General features: G+C 36.1%; 2 protein-coding genes across 7 annotated transcripts in view; both read left to right on the forward strand.

Moving 5' to 3' along the window:
* Positions 1-2,210, forward strand: part of LOC121372631 — a 52,198-nt gene extending 49,988 nt beyond the window's left edge. For both annotated transcript variants that reach the window (XM_041499065.1, XM_041499066.1), the window contains one exon: positions 2,073-2,210. In XM_041499065.1, the coding sequence (XP_041354999.1) occupies positions 2,073-2,174 (102 nt within the window). In that variant the 3' untranslated portion in view covers positions 2,175-2,210. The remainder of the gene's footprint in view (positions 1-2,072) is intronic.
* A 31-nt stretch (positions 2,211-2,241) lies between these two features.
* The window catches only part of LOC121372630 (protein still life, isoforms C/SIF type 2-like), a 116,700-nt gene continuing 97,231 nt past the window's right edge, over positions 2,242-21,710 (forward strand). For all 5 annotated transcript variants that reach the window (XM_041499059.1, XM_041499062.1, XM_041499063.1 and 2 more), the window contains exon 1: positions 2,242-3,292. In XM_041499059.1, coding sequence (XP_041354993.1) covers positions 2,242-3,292 — 1,051 coding nt within the window. The remainder of the gene's footprint in view (positions 3,293-21,710) is intronic.

Below are 21,710 nucleotides of genomic sequence, written 5' to 3' on the forward strand. Positions count from 1 at the left end.
TTATTTTTTACACATAACTTGCAAAATAAATAATTTTCTCCATTAAAAAAAAAAAAAATCAACAAATGGTCTTAATTTCAGCTGAGTGTTGAGTGACACAAATGTTAATACTCATGATTTTAACATTTGACAGCATGCCAGTAGGAAAATGACAATTAATTCACAATAATTTTTATTGTGACTGATATATACTTAGCTTTAATGTGGTAATTATAATTAAATACAGAATGCTAGTTTGGTTTGAATTTTCATGTAGAGGATTTTTAACTTGAAATCAGAAGTATCTAACATGGTTTCTCTAAATAATTTGTTCCACTATCTCCCATCTAAAATAATACCTCGCTCAGTGATACATTTGAGCACAAAAAGCAATTTTAATGGAAAAATTTCCAATAATGTTTTATAAAATTGAAATAGGCTTTATTGGAAATGAAAACATTTCTAATGTTATCTCAGTATATACTACTCAACTTTTGCTAGGGATATACAAAATGTGTCATGATAAACATTTTGGCACATCTTAAATTTGAGTAAAGTGATCAGTGAGACTATGCGGTTTGGATGTTCCATATATCACCACAGTAATGCATGACTACAGTTAAATATGTCATCCATCAAATACAATAAATGCAGTTGCTTTACTTGACGACATGTTTTTCCAAATATCCATGGCAAAAGTTGAATGGTAATATTTTTGTACAACTTGGCAAAGCTTTTTTGTGTGGTTTTAACTTTATTTTAATATAAAGTTCATCACTGGAACTTAAAAATTTGTCACCCACAGCATTAAAAAAAAAAAATAGCCATAGGTGACATGGACCACTGATGGCAAATTTGAGCCTGCCTATGGCAAGTTTTTAAAAGGTGACTTTTACAGCAAATAAATATGACTGAAAGGTTATTTTGTTGCATGTAGACATATTTCAAATGTACAAATGTTAAATACTGGCAGATAATGTACACCAGATATATTAATTTTGCTACTGTTGAGGAGTTTTACCGACAGCAGTAATTTTTATCGAGCGGCACAAAAGTGTCTTCAGTGATGCTCCCAACCCACAGCAATTTATATCTCAATGACGGCAATTTCCATTGGTGCCATCGTTAAGTTTGAGCCCTGAAGTTAATCTTTAAACAAACATTTCTTTCCTTTCTATGTCTCATGCTTATTTACCTTTTGTTTTTCATTTTTACCATCCATTTATTATTGGTTTTCTTCTACTAATTAAATGTTTTTTTTTTTTTTTTTCCAGTACACTAAATTCTTTATTTCTGAGATTTGTATGTTTCATGGGAACTAACTCTGGATTCTTTTTGTTTTACTTCTGCTTTAGATAGTTGCGTTCCATGTTGTGGAAATATTATGGAGTTATTTAAATGCATGACAAAAATGTTACTGACAACAGATATATTCTACCGTACTACAAATGTGCCTAATACATAGATATTTATTTAAATCAAATTAATTTGTTGTTTTTAATCCTGAAAAAGTAAGTATTTATTATTTAGAACATTGCTTTGTATTCTAGAACATTTTATTGACACGATTGTGACTTAGAATCTAGTGTATTTTAGTTACAATAAGCATTAATTTAGATATAGATAATAATACATGAGTGACCATTTACCGTACAATGAGTATTTAACGAGTGAAAGCGAGTTGGATATATTTTTAAACAAGGAGTTGTGAGATAAATGGTAACTAACAGACACGAATGTATTATTCTATTTCTTATATATCCTCAAAAATCAGGTTTTTAAGGAAATGTTTACATCTTTTTTTACTGAAAGCTATTTATAGCTCTTTCGCTTGTAGTTAACTTGCGCGTCAAAGACAAATGATTGTCAGGTTAACTATACATCACAGTGTAATCGATTTCGACCGTGCTGTTTTTCATTGGATGTATTGTATTGGTGACCTGGTCGTATGTCTTGAAATTGTTAACAGATGTACATGTGTTAACAAGTATGTGTTATAAAAATAATGAATGATGTTCTCACCAACGGGTGTTTAGAGGTAATGTGTTGATGTATTTATATCGATTGATAATGTGTAAATCTTCTTTTTATAGAGAGTTCGAAGCAAGACAGCTTCTGCATCTTCTCCTAGCTCTCCAAGCCACCAGCGTCAAGGTCAAGGCCAGGCCGATCAGAGTGAGGACGGGACCCTGTGATCATCTCGATGTGGCTGTTGTGCGCGTGCAGCAGCGACAGCCGTCGCCGCGGAGAGAGTCTCCGAACATGTCGAGTTTCAAACCGGACGATGCGGAGGACCGGAGTGGGTACCGGTACTCCGCCATGGTGAAGCTCTCGTCCAACAGCTCCGTCTACGACAACTGCATGGCGTCGTCCAGTCTAAGAAACCCTGGGGCCGCGGCCGGCGATGGAGAAACTGTTGTGTTCAGGAAATCCATGCCGCAGTGTCCATCATCACTGACGTCGTCGCCAGCGAGAAGTGTCACTGACAGACCGAACTCTGCCATGTCGGGTTTGACAGTGGACAGTATGGGCAGTCCACGACTCGGCTCTGTGGCAAGCAATAGCCGGGAGAGGACCGCCGCCATTGGCAACGGAGTTGTGATAGATAAGCCTCCAGACTACAATGAGTGTGATAGTGTGAAGCCTCCAGACTACAGCCAGTGTGATACTGTGGACTGCCAGGCCTCGCAGGTGAGACCGGCCAGCAGCATGTCTCAGGCCACGGTGACCAGCAGCCCTGGGTGGACAGACGGTCAGCTGTCCCGCGGGTCTCGCTTGACTGTCGACATATCCGCGTCCCGGCACACCTCGTCGTCGGAATCCCCCGAATGGCCCTCCCCGCCGGAACCACTCACCCCCCAGACCCCTCTGACACCATTGTACACAAACACCATGTTCGACAGTGACGCCATCCAGCGCATGCTGAGATCCCTCCCGGCCTCGCCCGTCGACAAGGAGGACCTCGGTTTCCATGACGATCCAGGCTGTGATGGCACGAACCATAATGGCAACTGCCGGTCTGGTTCTCTATCCCGGACGAAGAGTCTGAACACCCATGATAGGTGTACGCGACCTTCGCAATCGTCGCGACACAAGCCGCTCGCGGTCACTGAGGAAACCGGGATGAGTACCGTGAGAATGGCCGACCTGCCCAAGTCTCGACAGCTCACCAAGGTGCTGGTGGAGCAGGAGCTGCTGAGGAAGAACCAGTGTGCGCAGAGTTCGTACCCCGACAGCGGAATCGGAGGCATGATGGGGGAGACGTCTGGATCTCTGCTGTCAGGGGATAGCGGAACAGCACAGCTGAAATCAGGTACAGTGCTCTTTACAGTTGCTTGACTTGGATGACTCTCGGCCTTTTTAGAGTTGGGTGTAGAGGACTCACCTGAGGTGCGATGTGTCGCAGGATCGATTGCCCTCAGTGGAAGTAAGTGTTTTCCTTTGAGAACCAAGAGCTGGAATGTTGCCCGAGGTGTGATGTGTTGTAGTGTTTAGGGTTTTGAAGTAGTGTTTAGGGTTTTGAAGAATTGGTGGGTTTCTCATCCCAGCCAGTGAACAAGACTGATACATCAAAGGCCATGATATGCACTGTACTGTCTATTGAAATTAAAGTGCATATATAAAAATATTCTGAGCACTGCTGTTTGACAGGAATAGCATATGTGTGGGAAGTGGGTTTCATCTCTCTACTACTCAATGTAACACGGTTTAATGGCCTGGGGTCGGGTGTAGCTTGGTGGTAGAGCATTTGCCTTGATGGAATCTGGGATTTTTCCTTCATCACAGCCACTGCCCCACGACTCTTACATAAAGTCCATGTACTGTCCTGTCTGTGTGAAAATGCATATGAAAGTTTCCTGTCTCTCTACACTAACTCTTCCATGGCCTAGATAGGTTGTGTTAAATTGTGTAATGTGTACTTTAGTTCATATCAGTTGCAGAAACATTTGTTTTGTTTAATGACACCACTAGAGCACATTGATTTATTAATCATCAGCTGTTGGATATCAGACATGCATTTTGGAGGAAACCTGGTACATTTTTACATAAGCAGCAAGATATTTTTTTTATTAAATATGCACTTTCCTGCAAACAGGACAGCACATACCACAACCTTTGATATATCAGAGAATGGGTCTGCTGAGATGGTTTTATCCTACAATGCAAGCACCTCAGATGAGTTCTTTACCATCTGAGATAGATATTGCGCCGTGCATCATGTTACAATTTAAGTACCAGCATGCTTCAGTGGTACTTAGAACTTTTCCCTTTCATTGACAAGTTATATATGAACAACCTTCAACTTCCTTAGGCTAAAATAATCCTAGAAAAAAGAAAACATATTTGCTACATAATAATAATATGCAAACAAATCATTTTGGTATTACAAATTTAACAATTAAAAAAAAAAACAGAAAAGAAAAGAGGAAAAACACACAAAAACCAAACACATAAATAATTTTATTTCTCCAGAAATAATGCCTGTACATATACATATATTTGGTTTGCTCATTTATTTGTTGCTGGAGTTTGGAGTTTGTGTTTATGTAATTTCGGTTACATGAACATATCACATAAACTGCACCAGTTTGATGTACACCTATCTATTTTTATCTTTCAATAACAGTATTATATGGATTAATAATAAAATGCTACAGGGAGGTTTTACAATCTTATCAGACCGCTGAAGAGGAAAAGTAATAAAATCTGTCTGATTACAGTAGTCTTCTGGAAAATAAAATGACATATATTTTCTCATTTACTTTAGAAATATATGCTGATTCGTCAACATTCAGTGATATTTAGATTTTACCTTATTACCTTAATGTAGTATATAGGCTTATGTTAGATTATGAACAGACAGGTTTTTGTCTGTTTTATTGTCTGAAATAACAGGAACATGTAATCCAATGAGATTATATCCACTTTGTGGCTTGTTTGTGTTTGTTATTAACCTACTGGATAAACAGACGTTCTCAGTGTAATGAGCTTAACTTGTAATACAAGTGAAGTAAGCTGAAAGAGTCCGTTTTCACTAAGTCCACAGCTTCTCACATACGCTTTTCTAGACTTGACCAGCCTCGGTGGCGTCATGGTTAGGCCATCAGTCAACAGGCTGGTAGGTACTGGGTTCGGATCCCAGTCGAGGCATGGAATTTTCAATCCAGATACCGACTCCAAACCCTGAGTGAGTGCTCCGCAAGACTCAATGGGTAGGTGTAAACCACTTGCACCTACCAGTGATCAACAAAGGCCATGGTTTGTGCTATCCTGCCTGTGGGAAGCGCAAATAAAAGATCCCTTGCTGCTAATCGGAAAGAGTAGCCCATGAAGATGACAGTGGGTTTCCTCTAAAAAATCTGTGTGGTCCTTAACCATATGTCTGACGCCATATAACCGTAAATAAAATGTGTTGAGTGTGTCGTTAAATAAAACATTTCTTTCTTTCTTTCTTTCTAGACTTGATATTAAAAACAAACATTCATTCTTGTAATTCTGTATTTTATGATTAATGCTTGTGTTAAAGTTTTGAGCTTATACTCTACACATGGTGTAACTATAAATACTATTGAGCTTGTGGTTGACATATGGAGTAACTCTAATTATACTGTTGAGCTTGTGGTTGACATATGGAGTAACTCTAATTATACTGTTGAGCTTGTGGTTGACATATGGAGTAACTCTAATTATACTGTTGAGCTTGTGGTTGACATATGGAGTAACTCTAATTATACTGTTGAGCTTGTGGTTGACATATGGAGTAACTCTAATTATACTGTTGAGCTTGTGGTTGACACATGGAGTAACTCTTATATTGTTCTGAGATTGTGGTTGACACATGGAGTAACTCTTATATTGTTCTGAGATTGTGGTTGACACATGGAGTAACTCTTATATTGTTCTGAGATTGTGGTTGACACATGGAGTAACTCTTATATTGTTCTGAGATTGTGGTTGACACAGAGTAATTTATATTGTTCTGAGATTGTAGTTGACACATGGAGTAACTCTTATATTGTTCTGAGATTGTAGTTGACACATGGAGTAACTCTTATATTGTTCTGAGATTGTGGTTGACACAGAGTAATTTATATTGTTCTGAGATTGTAGTTGACACATGGAGTAACTCTTATATTGTTCTGAGATTGTAGTTGACACATGGAGTAACTCTTATATTGTTCTGAGATTGTAGTTGACACATAGAGTAACTCTTGTATTCATCAGTTCTGAGCTTGTGATGGGCATGTGGAGTATCTCTTGTATTACACCTTTCAGAGTCCCATATCTAGTATTATACTGTTCTTTGCTTTTGATTCACATGTGGAGTAACTTACATTATACTGTCTGAGCTTGTTGAACGAATCTTGTATTATATACTATTCTGAGCTTACAGATAACATATGAATTTAAAATAGTTAATGATGGCAGTAGAATCTGATCATCAGTATGTGCTAATATATGACTTTCTTCCCATGCACTAGAACATATTTGTGGTAATAACTTCTTTTAACAGTACAGTGATGGTAAGTACACAACACAAATACTATATAAATGAAGTTACTTAAATATACTTTCAGTAAAAAATGTTTGAGTAGGTATGCAGCATGTAATAAATGACCATTAACTAATTCCATGAGGAACATCTGATCAGATGACACATTTCTCCGGGTTTTTAGTCCCCTACTGGCCCAGCCAGAGGATACTAGATTTCATCTCTGTCCTTCAGTCTTTCTGTCCGTTTGTCTGTCTGTCTATCTGTCTGTCTGTCTGTCACACATATAGGGTTTTTTAAACAATGCCACCAGATATTGAACTGAAACTTTGTATATAGTTTTATCATGTCCTGCAACAGATCAAGTTTCTTAGCAATTCATCTATTTTTGACAAGAGTTTTGGCCCTTGAACCCTAGTCCTTCACAAATTTGTTTTATAGACTTTTCTTCTGCAATGCCTCAAGATATTGAGGTGAAATTTTGTGTATAGTTTTAACATGTACTGTTACAGATCAAGTTTAATTTTCTTACTGATTTACCCATTTGGCCCTTGAACTTCGAAGATTTGGGAGGAAAATTAAACCTAATAGGGGACATATGTATTACTTTTTCATAGAACTCCCTTATTGATTGTTTTGATTGTAAGGTTAAATACTGAAATTTGAAAATGGTTAATGTCACAGTTCCTAATTTCTAAGGTACATACAAGGTACTCACTAAGGTATGTTAAAAAACATTTGGTGCATTTGGATGACCATGCTGTAGCATGCACATTGTATTTGCCAAAATGTATAATTTAAAAAAGGTGGATGTTATAATTAATGTGTAAGTTGATGGTAAAAAAGCTATAATGGCTATAATTGTTTTACACTCTCTGATAACCAGGGCCATGCTGTGCCTTGCAGGTTTTTAAAATTATTTTATTTTAATTTTATTAAACCTATAATTATAATGGCAAACCTTTCATCATGTTTTTTTTTAAAGTTCTTATTGATATTGCTTATGGTGTACAAATTTGTATGTGGAATACTAATAATTATTACATATGTACATGTATGCATCAGTGAAATATTTGTCAGTATTGTACTGCTTATTTAAAGTGATCGAGACCTACTGTAACTTTTCTATCACTGTTCAGCAGATATACATGTAGCATTATTAGTTCAATTGAACATGGATTTGAAGGTTACTGAGTTGTGTATATTATATCTAGAATGTGTTTGTGGTTGGTGCAGAATTTGTGGAATGTAACTGGTATGTAGATGAGAAAATAATAGTGTGAAAAACAACTGGATATTCATGTATGTTCCAGCTGAGCACCAACAGCTTCCCAGTACAGTGTTTTGATTGCTCTCAAATTAACACAACTGGGCTATATGTGTTGTAATGTGCACTTTCACTAAATTATTTAATGATTATATATAACCATAACATTATATACATGTAATTGCATACATGCAGTTTCATTTATCATTAATTATTATATTGTGTGTTCAGTTTCTATTTTATGAATACAGTTCTGATGCCCATACACATAATAAAGCTACAATTTACACACTGAAGTCTATTGTATTGTGTGTTCAGTTTCTATTTTATGAATACAGTTCTGATGCCCATACACATAATAAAGCTACAATTTACACACTGAAGTCTATTGTATTGTGTGTTCAGTTTCTGTTTTATGAATACAGTTCTGATGCCCATACACATAATAAAGCTACAATTTACACACTGAAGTCTATTGTATTGTGTGTTCACTGTTTTATGAATACAGTTCTGATGCCCATACACATAATAAAGCTACAATTTACACACTGAAGTCTATTGTATTGTGTGTTCAGTTTCTGTTTTATGAATACAGTTCTGATGCCCATACACATAATAAAGCTACAATTTACACACTGAAGTCTATTGTATTGTGTGTTCAGTTTCTATTTTATGAATACAGTTCTGATGCCCATACACATAATAAAGCTACAATTTACACACTGAAGTCTATTGTATTGTGTGTTCAGTTTCTGTTTTATGAATACAGTTCTGATGCCCATACACATAATAAAGCTACAATTTACACACTGAAGTCTATTGTATTTCGATATTGAATTCATTTTCTATTTTAAGAATGCATTCTGATAACCATATATAATTACATCAAATACAGTTTCAGTACCTATTGTATTTCCTATTTGGCAGATAACCACATGAGATGCAGTGTTACATTACCTATTGTAAGTGATATTCGACTTCTATTTTTACGACTATACTGTCTGGCTTGCTACCTGCAAAACAATGTAATTATCACAGTTATCAGCCCATCAGCCGTCATCTCGACAAGTCATGCACATCTCGGTGTACAACCACGTAATTATATATAGCCAAATTGATGGATGTTGCAGAGAAGTGAAGTATTGCTACTGGTAGCTGGTATCAAGTAATAACCACATGCAGTTCTTAATGTCAAGCCCTGCATGGGGATCCACGGATGGTACAATGAAAATACATGTCAGCAGTTTTTGTTTTTCTCACATTCATTGTGAATTGCCTGTGGAGTAAAGTAAGGCAGGATTTCTGTACTTGTTTGACCCTGGACACTGTTAGCTACCTTCTTAAACTGGTGTGGATCCACTGCTTTTAACATTGTTGACCTGCACTGCCATGGTCTAGAAATCAACATTTTCTTGTAAGTTTAAAAGAGTTTGTACTACTATATAGTGTAAAAAGTTCCTATTATTTTCTCTTTTTATGTTAACCCACTGAAAGTTTTCTTGGTATTTTGTTAATAGATTTGTTTTTCTTAAACACCTTTTGGAGAGATCCTCAAGTGATCTCCAACATATTTGCGATAACAATTTAATGACATCTAATTGGTTGCTTCATGGTGATGACCCAAATGCTAAAATCAATGAAATAAGCACAACTGAAACTGATTGTTTTATGATAAACAATTAACTACAAGACAAGAGTAGTCAATACAATATGTTTTAGTTGGAAAAGACATTTAAATACACATAAAGAGAGAGAGGGATATATATATATATATATATATATATATAGAGAGAGAGAGAGAGAGAGAGAGAGAGAGAGAGAGAGAGAGAGAGAGAGAGAGAGAGAGAGAGAGAGAGAGAGAGAGAGAGAGAGACAGAGATAGATTTGAAAGCAAGTTAAATACATTTTTAAGCAATAATTTTGTTTTGGTAAGATAACGATATCTAATGGACAAGCAATGTTTTTTCTTTTTGTCCAAGACTACATATTGCTCTTTGGCATTTAAACCTTGTTTTGTCCAGTCAAATAGTGACTTGCTAGACTTGATAAAGGAATAACAAACATTTAAGTAATTGTAAACACCTCTGTGTTCCATGACACTCTCTCTCTATTCACTAATCCTGCTGAACAATTCATATTTGATTTGTAACTTGTGGCACAGTGGGATGTATAAGTGGTTCTACTTTTGTAATTACCAAACACAACAAATAACAGGCCCCTGCTGCGCCAAGCAGATCCCTGGGGGTTAGAGTTGTTTCACAGTTGTGACCCAGAGACTGGCTTTCTTGTGAAGATGGACAGCTTGACAGATGAATTTTTAATGAGAGCGTGTCAGGAATCAGATTTGGATCTGTTTGCTCAGCATGGGTTCATCAAGTTTACACTGGATCCAAGCCTTGGTGACACATTGGTGAAGCTATATATCTTGTTCAAGTCTTTTGCATAGGTGATAGGTTCTAATCCCAGTGCCAGCTCGAAGCTTTGCTGAACACACAGTGTGTGATGGTTATAGTGTTTGGAAGCAAGTAGACATTGGAGGGGCTGACTGAGATGAGGGTGCAAAGCAAAGGTTTTAGGGAGTTTGAAATTTTGAAAACTAGATGTCCTGAAATACAATTTCCTGCATTCTACAAGTAAAATTCATCTCTGCCTTAAAGGAGACGACAATTAAGGCATTTGGCCTGGTATGCATATTCAACAATATATAATGCACATTATTGCTTAATATCAACACGTATAATCGTATAGTTAATTAATAAAATGGTTAAATATGACGGCTATAATATATAACGGGCGCAGCCATTTTGTACCATCTCAGTGAGTACGCCCTCTGGCGAGCTGGTGGTTACGTAATACTTAACGCGTAATGTCAGGAATGAGCCTTAAACTAGAGAAACATAATCTACCTGGTTTTTGCGGGATGATAAATAGTTATACATTGTAATGTTCTGTAATAATACACATCCCAGTAAGCCAGCAATAAGTATATCCAGCACTATATATATTTGTTTTTAATACAAAATAAAATACCATTGTTAAAGTGGCTACACAACAAGTCGAAACAATTAACAATGTTTTGCCCATGCATTAACCTACGTACTGAAATGATACATGGAGTGTTTTCTTAGTTAATTGGTCTATGCTGTTAGTTGCTTCTACCTGTAATTCCTGATTGGCAGGTGTGTATTTGATTGGTAACCAGATGAGCCAATTAACTGACGCTGTCTAGACACAAGAATACATACCGGTATTGTGGAATATTACCTGTCACCCCTAAAATTGTAATGGACATGGTTTATTACTGTAAATAGTTCTGTAAAACTATTGATTAAGTAGACTTTTCCATCTAAAACCACAGAACTGACCAATTACATAGTCCCAAAGAATATTTTTTTTATCACTTGGGTATCGTGGGTTGTCGGTTTTGCTCCAACGTAGCATATCAATAGGCCTAATAGTGTACATTTTTCCTTTGGATTATTAAACAGAGAAAAATACTATAACCCCATTTTGTTCCGTTAATGCAAGTTAAAATATATTTAGTTAAATAGTTTATTATATTATTACGTCATTTATGCTGTTTTACAAGTCAGGTTGATCAAAGAAAAGCGCCTTGTTGAAAATTACTGCTTTTGTTTACACTGTACATACAGGAGATGGTCAGGAGCTGACGTCACTTTCACCCCAAGCTATCCCAACGGACGTCACAAAAACAAAACAAAATGGCTGCCCCCAGTTAGCAGGAATAATCATGTTTTTTTATTAACTCTAAAATTACGCGTTTTTCATTTGCTAAAGTGTCAGTATGTGTTGGTGGTCCGGGTATGCATCTTTCCAACACATAAGGCTCTTATTTGTGTTGACCCTACCTTTAAGATTTACTACCAATCATATTTTGATTCAGAATTATTGGAGGAGCTAGAGCCTCCCCACCCCCGCTCCACCATTCCTGAAAAAACAACTAGTGTTTGTTTTGAACAGAAAGAACAGACGACCCAAACAGGTGATATGTGTTCCTTCAGGACTATCTCTCAAACCTTAAAGGTCCTATGTCAAAGTTGAAACTACAGTATTTCACATCTATTTGCAACAAATAACTACAAATTAATTTATCCCATGCATAATCTTTCCATAATTAACACAAGAACAATAATTTTAAAAAGTTCTGTACTGGGTGACAAAGAGGGATTTCCTAAATAATTTGTGGTCACCATCTTTGTTTCTTTGTCAGTTGTTTGCAAAGAATTATAGAAAAATCTTAGTGTGTTAAAGCATAAAACAGTGATGTCACTTGTTAATGTGTGTAACACACTCAAGATTCCCCTCTAAAATAAAAGAAATTCTACTAGTAAATAGAGTTATTTGGTTGTAATTTTTATAGGCATATAGCTGAATGTATAAACTTTATGTTTCATAGCAAACATTAATAAATATGTTTGGCGGGAGCCCCATTATTGCAACTTTGACATGGCTAGCATCTTCAAAAGGACTGTTCTAAGACTTCTGCCATATTGTAACACATTTACATCATTAAAGTCGTGTAACCGACTCTTTTAGGTCATTGAGATATTGGATATGCCTAAAATTAAATTGAAATGAAATAAATTTACTATATACTGGAGTTGTTAAATATACTTAAGAAGCCATATGAGTGAGACAAACCACCTGTCTTTAAAGGCAACATTACTCTAAACTCATCTAACACAACTTGTGTAAGAGACCACTTTAATTATTCCCAATTTAACATTTTACACTCAAGTGTTTCAACAGATAATTGTTATTATCATGACTAAACATAAAACATAATGAAACAGCAATATTTTGTTTGATATGATTTAAGCATACACACAGATAATACATTATTGTACATATACTAGCTAATTTCTTATATACTTATACTTGTACTAATACTAGTTTCTTGCTAGACATGTTAACCTAAACAAATATAATACAAGTAGATAGTATACCTTGCTTAAAATGCTGACCTCTGTGATTTCAGTGTCTATCTGACATTCTAACTTATTTCACCTTCGATTATTTACAACATATATTATTACATTTACTGTTTAAGCTAATTAAACTAAGAAAGTATTGCAATTTGTACACTTTGTAAAAAATATTTTTAAATAACAAGTGTTAGAAAAGGTGTGTTTGTATGTTAATGTTTTTTAAAAATTTTAAGCTGCTCATACACAATTGGTGCTGGTGATTTCAAAGCGTCTGTTTTTATGATAACATTCAGGTGTATGAACAGTTGCTTTAAATGTATCAGCTACATACATATTATGGTAAAAACACAGCCAGCTTTCAACAAGGGCAGATCATCAGTGGTAGCTGCATGTGTTCTTTGCTTAACAATTGTCTTTGTGCACCGTCACAAGTATTTGGTGTGTCTGCTAAACCGATCTGCAGAAACAATTTAAATATCCATTTTCCGACACCTATAATGCAGAAAGTCTTTGAACAGGCAGACAGAATTTTGCTCTCTTTACCATATGTATGTCTGAATGTTTTATGAGAGAAAATGTAGTTAGCTGGCCATAGCTAGAAGCAATATATGTGGTTCTTACACTGAATAGTTGATAGGACATTTATTTGCTGTGAGGTATTTTAAATGACATTCAGGCCACATACAGTGTAGTAGATGTTTATCATGTCAGTGGGGTGAATGCGTCTGAGGTTTTATCATGAGTCCATTTATGTATAAGCTGCGTAGTGTACATGGGATGATATATACCATGTATGTGACTGTATAGTGTTTCATATATACATGTACTTGTATGTGGCGTGTATGGTATTTCTATTTCATTTGCAACATGGTTCTTTACTGTCAGCAGGTTATAAGTGTCTTTATTCGTAGTATTGCAGTGAAAGGTAATTTACGTCATTTTCATAGTTTAATTAATTATATATTTTGTTATATATAGTGACATATAGATCCTTTATCTGTCTTGTTTAGTTTAAACATAAATCATTTAAAGATGTTCACAGCTTACATTATTGTATATTTTATTATATAGTAAAATAGTTGCTTTGACTACAGTATATGGTCTTGCTGGTAGATATTATATAATTTATATATTAATGTATAAATGATTAAAGTTTAATCTTAAGATTTTTGGGTCTTTGCAGATGTGTGCATGCACCATGCAAGCACATATACTTCTTAACAATTAATTGTTTTTGTACCATATATGAGATGTTAATTAGGTATATGGATCCAGGATTTTTTTACAGAAGAGGTCTGCATACACTATTTACATAGATGTTGTCTATTAGCAGTGAATATGGACTTTAAAATAAGTAAAACAAAATATTTTTTGTGAGCAAGGTGGTCAAGACGCCCCTGACCCTCCATTTTGCTGGATCTGCACCTGGTTAATTCATGTGTATTCATGTTGCTGACTACATGTATATATTCAGTGGTGTACTGTCATTATGAAGTCTGCTTTTGAAAAAACAATCTTGGATATTTGATTTTGGTACTAAATAGAGTTAGGTAGCGGGATTTAGCTCAGTCGGTTGAGTGTTGGCTTGAGGTGCTTGCGTCGCACGATCGAACCACCTCAGTGGATCCATTCAGCTGATTGGATTTTTTCTCGTTCCAACCAGTGCACCTCAACTGGAAAAAGGCCATGGTATGTGCTTTCCTGTCTGCGGGAAAGTGCATATAAAAGATCCCTTGCTCCATTAGGAAAAATGTAGTGGGTTTCCTCTGATGTCTATAAGTCAGAATTACCAAATGCTTGACATCCAATAGCCGATGATTAATTAATCAATGTGCTCCAGTGGTGTCGTTAAACAAACAAACCTTATAAATAGAGTTAAAAGTTTTGTTTTGTTTAATGGCACATTAATTTAGTCATCATCTGCTTTTGCTAATTCTGACATATAGTCATATAGAGAGAAAAGCACTACATTTTTTCATTAGTGGCTTGGGATCTTTTATATACATCATACCACAGACATACAGGATAGCACATACCATGGCCTTTGATATACCAGTCATGGAGCACTGACTGAAATGAGAAATTAGTCCAATGGGCCCACCAACGGGGATCAATCGTAGACCGACTGCTCTTCAGGCGAGCACTAAATGTACCATTGTGCTACGTCCCTCACCAAATGGATACCGAGTCTGTTGAATGGGTTTTTTTTAGTGTGGTTTTTGTCAGATATGATTTTATATTAACAAGTTACTTGAAGAAATTAATGAGGTGAATGATGTTTTTTTTTTTCACACATTGATGTGAAATCTACCAGAAACATGTGAAAACTGAAAATGTCTTCTTATCCTTGTCATCAAAGCTGTCAGCCCTTTGTAATTGACTGTACACAAGGAGGCAGCTTTCTCTTGGTCTTACACTTTAATTTTCTTTGATTTCATGCTGGAAGCTTATCATTTATTTTTGTATGTAAAGAGATTAGAGTCGTAGATATGTATTTCCTTGCTACAGCTAGGATCTGTCAATACTTGACAGTGAGCTGTGGTATAAATACAGAGCTTTGTTCTGCAAGACTCCCTTCCCGGTGGGTAATTTGTGTACAAATCACCTCTGACTTGTCTGTAAGTAGATTATACGTTAAGTACATCATGATTGATCTAACGGATTAACTCGGCATTTTGTCAAAATACATTTATTTCTCTTTCTAATAATTTGTTTGTTTGTTTTGTTTAACAACACCACTAGAGCACATTGATGTATTAATCATCGGCTATTGGATGTCAAGCAGTTGGTAATTTTGACATATAGTCTTGGAGATGAAACCCGCTACATTTTTTCATTAGTAGCAAGGGATATTTTATATGCACCATCTCACAGGCAAGATGGCCTTTGATATACCAGTCGTGGTGCACTGATGGAAGGAGAAATAGCCCAATGGGACCACTGATGAGAATCGATCCAAAATTTACCACACATCAAGCGAGTGCTTTACCACTGGGCTACGTCCAACCCCCTTTCTAATAAAGACAGTGGATTAAACTTTCTTGTGGGTTTTAAAAAAAAAAATTAATATTATTTTAATGCAATTAAGTACCTACTGGGTTCACATCCCGGTGTCGGCTTCCACCCAAAGTATGTTTTTAACGACTCGATGGATAGGTGTATAAGACTGCTACACCTACTTCTCTCTGACTAACGGACAGCCCCGATAACTGGATATGAGCACAGAAATAAGTATAAATGAATGAATGGATTTCCTTTGCTTTAAAGTTTGTATAGTGTAATGACACTACTAGAGCACATTGATTAATTAACCATAATTGGCTAATATTAACTGTGGATGTTAAACATTTGGTAATTCTAACTCATATGTCTTTACAGGAACCCACTACATTTCTCCATTAGCAACAAAGGATCTTTTATATGCATTAATTGCCACATACAAAGCAGCACATACCACAGCCTTTGATATATACCGCTTGTGGGATACTGGGTGGGATGGGTCCACTGAGAAGGTTCCATCCTATAATCCAATTACCTCCAACAAGTGCCCTGCCATGGCGACTGAGCTAAATCCCATCCCTTCCTTTCCTTTAAATTTAATTTGTATATATATATCAGAGCATTACTATTGCGCTGAACATATGTGTCTGTTTCCGTGTAACGCTGAAACAGTACAGATATATCAATGTCTAATTTGGTAATTAATCATGTTAATAATTGCACACCCACTACATAGTTCAATCCTTAATTAAGGCTATGTATTCGCTGGTGGATATGACTGGTATGTTGAGGCTGTAGCCATGTACTTACTAACAAGTGATGAGATACCAAAGATCATGGTGTATGTGCTGTCCTGTCTGTGGGAAAGTGCATATAAAAGATCACTTATTGCTAATAGAAAAATGTAGTGGGTTTCCTCTGAGGACTGTGAAAATGACTAAATTACCAATAACTGATGATTGATTAATCAGTGTGCTCTAGTAGTGTTGTTAAACAAAACAAATCTTTTTACTAACATATGCATGGTATTGCTGGTTCATTTAAAACATTTTCTAGAAAGCAAGAACAAAAAATATATATATAAAACTGAAAATTGGGTGATTTGTTTCTTTTTTTTGCACAGCTTTATAACTTCAGTTTGATAATTTTAATTTAGGTACATACATGTACATTTGTGTATTTGCTATGTTGTGATGATTTGAATTTTGCCATTTATGAAAGGTACTGATTCACAGCTATAGTAGAATTTTTTGAATTTTTGTATTTATTCTGTCATTAATTACCCTTTGAAATCCAATAGCCAATGTGTTTTTCGTACTGGGGTGTCATTAAACATTAATTAATTCATTCATTCATTCTTTGTTGATATTGCAACTTTCTAATGTTATTTTGTGCACTCTGTTCCCATGTGGAATGTTTAAATGCAATAAATTTTTTCTTTATCTTTATCTTATCTTATTCATAAATTATTAATTGCACGTTTCTGATCATTCCATTGTTTGTAGTATAGCTCAAAATGTTTTTTTTTTTAAAGAGAAACAGAAAAAGAAAGTAAATATAAAATGACCCAGAATGGGCCTATAAAAGATCTCTCAAATTAAAATTTCTGCCGTCTCCCAGTTTCCAAAGCCAATCATTATAGAACTGTCTTGTTAGTGTTACTGGAAACCTGCTGTTACCGTGTTGGCATCTCCTATCAATTAGAAGCAAAGGGAGTCCGCATGCACTCCACATTACCATAACATACCCCAGCCTTTGATAAGACAAGCCAATGAAGTAATTTATTGCTTATCCTACTTGCACAATGACAGGCGGAATTGTTCCCCACTATCTGGCTGTATGATCTCACTGAAGCATTGCCCACCAGATGGTTACATCTTGTCTTCACCCGCAGGAAGCTAGCCCGATCTAAAGATATTTCACCACGCTGGCTGAACACGGACAATCAAAGGGCTGTGTGTATATATAGTCCAGGCTTGTGACAGATTTAATGGTGGTTTTCTCAAACAGTGATGGCTACTGCATTTGCTGACCAGGCAGTTTAACGAATGTACCACGGCGCGACTCTAGGGGCTGCATAAAGACAAGGCCTATATAGCTTTCTGTTGTTGTTATAGGCAGCTTCTGAAGACAATTATTATTTTGTTCTTTCCAATCATTGATGGTTGCAGTAGCAAGATTTGACCAGATTTAACAGTTGAATCTAGTAAGAAATTCAAACAAGATATATAACTTTCTGTTCTACTGCTGCTGGTATAACTTATTTTCTGGTTTATTGTTTCCATGTCGTGGATTAACCAGATTTAATAGTTGAATATTCAAGTGTTGGTCTGTAAGACATTTGAGCAATATACTAAAGCTACATGAGCTTTAAATTTGTTTTGTGGCTGCTGATAACATAACATATATTTTCCTGCTTATTGATTATTTACATTCGTGGCGTGTTGCAGTAGCAAGATTTGAAAAGTTTTAACAGTTGTACTCCGGTGACCATCAGAGAGAGCAAGCTGGGATAAGACCTAACTTTCTGTTGTTTTGCTTGCATACTGCTGATCATACAGGTTATATTTTCCAGATTATTATAAATTTCTGGTCATCTCCAGTGACAAAACTTAGTAATTTTTAGCAGCTGTATCCCAATGCCAGTCTGCGAAAGCAGTACAGGATAATAAGTCACTTCTGAGACATATTTGATGTGCTGCTTATAAATGTTCTTGTTGTTTTTTCTCCATGCAGTCGGTTGATGTCTGCAACAAGTCCTGACCAGTTTTGACAAGTGTTCATATGTAACCCCAGTGTGTGAGCTTATGAGAGGGATATGCGTACACGCTCTTTAATTCTGTTGTGCTTGCCACTTGCCAAGGTTATTACTTTAAAGACCCATGTTTCACCAATCACTGGATAGGAACAGCAGTATTGATTAGCGGCAGAGGACGTTATTCACCATGAGGACGTTATTCCAGTTTCACATTCAAGGGAAACCGGGCTCGATTGTTACTCTGGTATTCTGGTGCTGGGTCTATTCTGGTGCTGGGTCTGTGTGGATTGGAGATCTAGTGTGTGTTAATAGTCGCACCAAGGTTCCAATGTTCTAGGCTTGTTTGCGCACCTGTTTGTTCGGCCCCACTGTTGACTGGTCGCGTGTGCGTGTAAACCAACTAGAGGTGCGTTTAGGCTGAATCAGCTGTGTATATCGCTTTTAACGAATTCTTCAACAAATGTCAAGGAGGTATGTGCATATATTGATTATTGCTGTTAAGAATATTTTAAATTTAAATTTAATTTTAAATTATTTAAGTTTAAAAGGTTATTATGATTTATGTTTATGAATTTGTTTTAAATAAGCAGTTGAGTATGTTGAATGAGAGGTAAAAAAATACATTTGTTTTGGTTTTTATTTAATGAAACTGAGTTTCATTTATCTTATTTGTTGTTGATTTACATAGTATTTATTAACCATATTTTAACATAAATAAAGAGATGAAGAATTGCGATGTATAGATTTATAATACCATTAACAAATGTATTTGTTTTTCACGATTAAATTGGCACAAAACCCCACACACAGAATGTATTAATCTTACAGTTAACCAGATACAGTGGAGGTACATTTTCAAAATAAATTAATATGGAGATAACTGACCATTTGCATGTATTTTTGAAATGAATAATTTATCTGCAGATTTTTCTTGATTCATAACAAGTACACTTGTATTAAGTCTTGCTTGTATTTATAGTGACTGCATTTTTCTTCACCAATTTTGTCACACATCAACAGATTTGTGGTATCCCAAGAGATAGCATATACATGTCTGATTCATTGACATTTTAAAAATTACATGTAATGTTTGTAGACCTTTAACCACCACCACTACCCCCCCTATTATCCAGTCTGTATAAATTAATGGTTCATATTATATTGTATTAAAAACGGTTGTTATATATACATGGAAACCATATTGAGATTTTAAGCTCGAACATATACATAGTAGAGATGTTGACATCATGTGAAATGTTACTTGAATTAAGTCTGTCAAGTTAGGTAATCATGGGCCTACAGTGCTGTGGGGAAAGATGATATATTTCCCATCATCCAGTAACACTTGTTGTGGTCTTGCAGCCTGAACTGTCTTATCTATACATGCATAAAATGCACATCTATGATTAGTCTGTCAGTGTGTATAAGATAACCGGCTGTATCTATAGGTTACAGTTTCTCACTCTAATCAGGTTCTAAATATCTCTGTGATTAGTCTATCAGTGTTTAGCTACAGGAACGATATACTGATGGAAAGAAATCAGGGAACACATGAAATTGTAGACCAAATTTAATATACTACTAGCGTAATAATGTCTGTATTGCATACACAGTTGTAATGTGGTAGTGAATGTTGGTAGTGTCAAACTGACTGCCAGTAACATGGTCAACTTCTCACACTATGCATGGGTTAAATTTTAGGTTTTGGTTGGAGTCACTATTTTCTGTCACTGTTTGTGTGATGTCTTATTTCTTTCCATCAGTTTCCATATGAAAACTAAGACAGCTAGGATTGCATTTTGTAACTGTATGCTCCTTCCCACAGGGAATGTTGTTTTCTTACTGTCGTACTTATACTACAAGTTATTTCTTTCTGAGCCATTTTTTTTTGTAAATTGCACACAAAAATAGTTTTTTTCTTCTTGTTTTTTTCAAAAACACTTTTAATTTTCTTTTTTATAGTTATCTATTTCTGAGCCAATTGTTTTCTAAATTGCGCACAAAAATAGTGAGGTTTTTAAAAATTAGTTTCAAAACACTTTTTCTTTTCTTCTTATGTCAAATCAAACTAAAATAATAATAAAAAAAATTTTTCATAGAGGTTGGTAAAGACTATAGATTGTTGTATATGTATATATATTCACACACATTCACACCAACATAGGGGGCGGGACGTAGCCCTGTGGTGTGGGATCGATCCCCATTGGACTATTTCTCATCCCAGCCAGTGCACCATAACTGGTATACCAAAGCCGTGGTATGTGCTATCCTGTCTGTGAGATGGTGCATATAAAGATCCCTTTCTAATAGAAAAATGTAACAGGTTTCCTCTCTAAGACTATATGTAAAAATGACCAAATGTTTGACATCTGTTAGCCAATGATTAATAAATTGATGTGCTCTAGTAGTGTCGTTAAGCAAAACAAACTTTAACATTTCACGCCAGTGTGTGCACACATTGATGCACCAGCCCAGTTGCAGCTCACACATGCGAGTTGATGACCTGCTTCCACCTGTTGATCGAGCCCTGTGTGATATACAGAGGCAGTCTTGTAGCCGCATCTTATGATATCCAATATCGTGTGTATGTCATGCTGGATTAACCACAAAGATTGATTACAAATAAGTGATCATGCAGGATCCCGTTAACAGCAGAGTAAAACCTTGGTGTGCATCACTGCATGGATTAGGCCACGCGTGTTTCCACTACATAGATTAGGCCACACATGTTTCCACTGCATGCTTACACAAACTTGTACAGATACACATGTTTTATGGTCATAAGATTTTAGAACATGATCAAAGTGGCAGGATCTGGCTAAGTTGGTAGAGTGCTCCATTGGCAGATCCAGAGGTGGTCATAGGGCTTGAAGTTCCACATGGTGCTTGAAGGTCCACGTGGTGCTTGAAGGTCCACATGGTGCTTGAAGGTCCACGCGGTGCTTGAAGGTCCACGTGGTGCTTGAAGGTGCTTGAAGGTCCACACAGTGCTTGAAGGTCCACACGGTGCTTGAAGGTCCACGTAGTGCTTGAAGGTCCACGTGGTGCTTGCGTCGTAGGATCAAACCACCTCAGTGGACCCATTCTCTGATTGTGTTTTTTACCCCGTCCCAACCAATGCTCCATGACTGGTGTATCAAAGCCTGTGGTATATGCTATCCTATGTGGAGAAAGTACATATAAAAGATCCCTTGGGGATTTTCTCTAACACTATGTGTACTATTAAAAAAAGTTTTTTTGTTTAACAACACCACTAGAGAACAT

The sequence above is a fragment of the Gigantopelta aegis genome, chromosome 4 (assembly GCF_016097555.1).
Source record: "Gigantopelta aegis isolate Gae_Host chromosome 4, Gae_host_genome, whole genome shotgun sequence".
Classification (NCBI taxonomy): domain Eukaryota; kingdom Metazoa; phylum Mollusca; class Gastropoda; order Neomphalida; family Peltospiridae; genus Gigantopelta; species Gigantopelta aegis.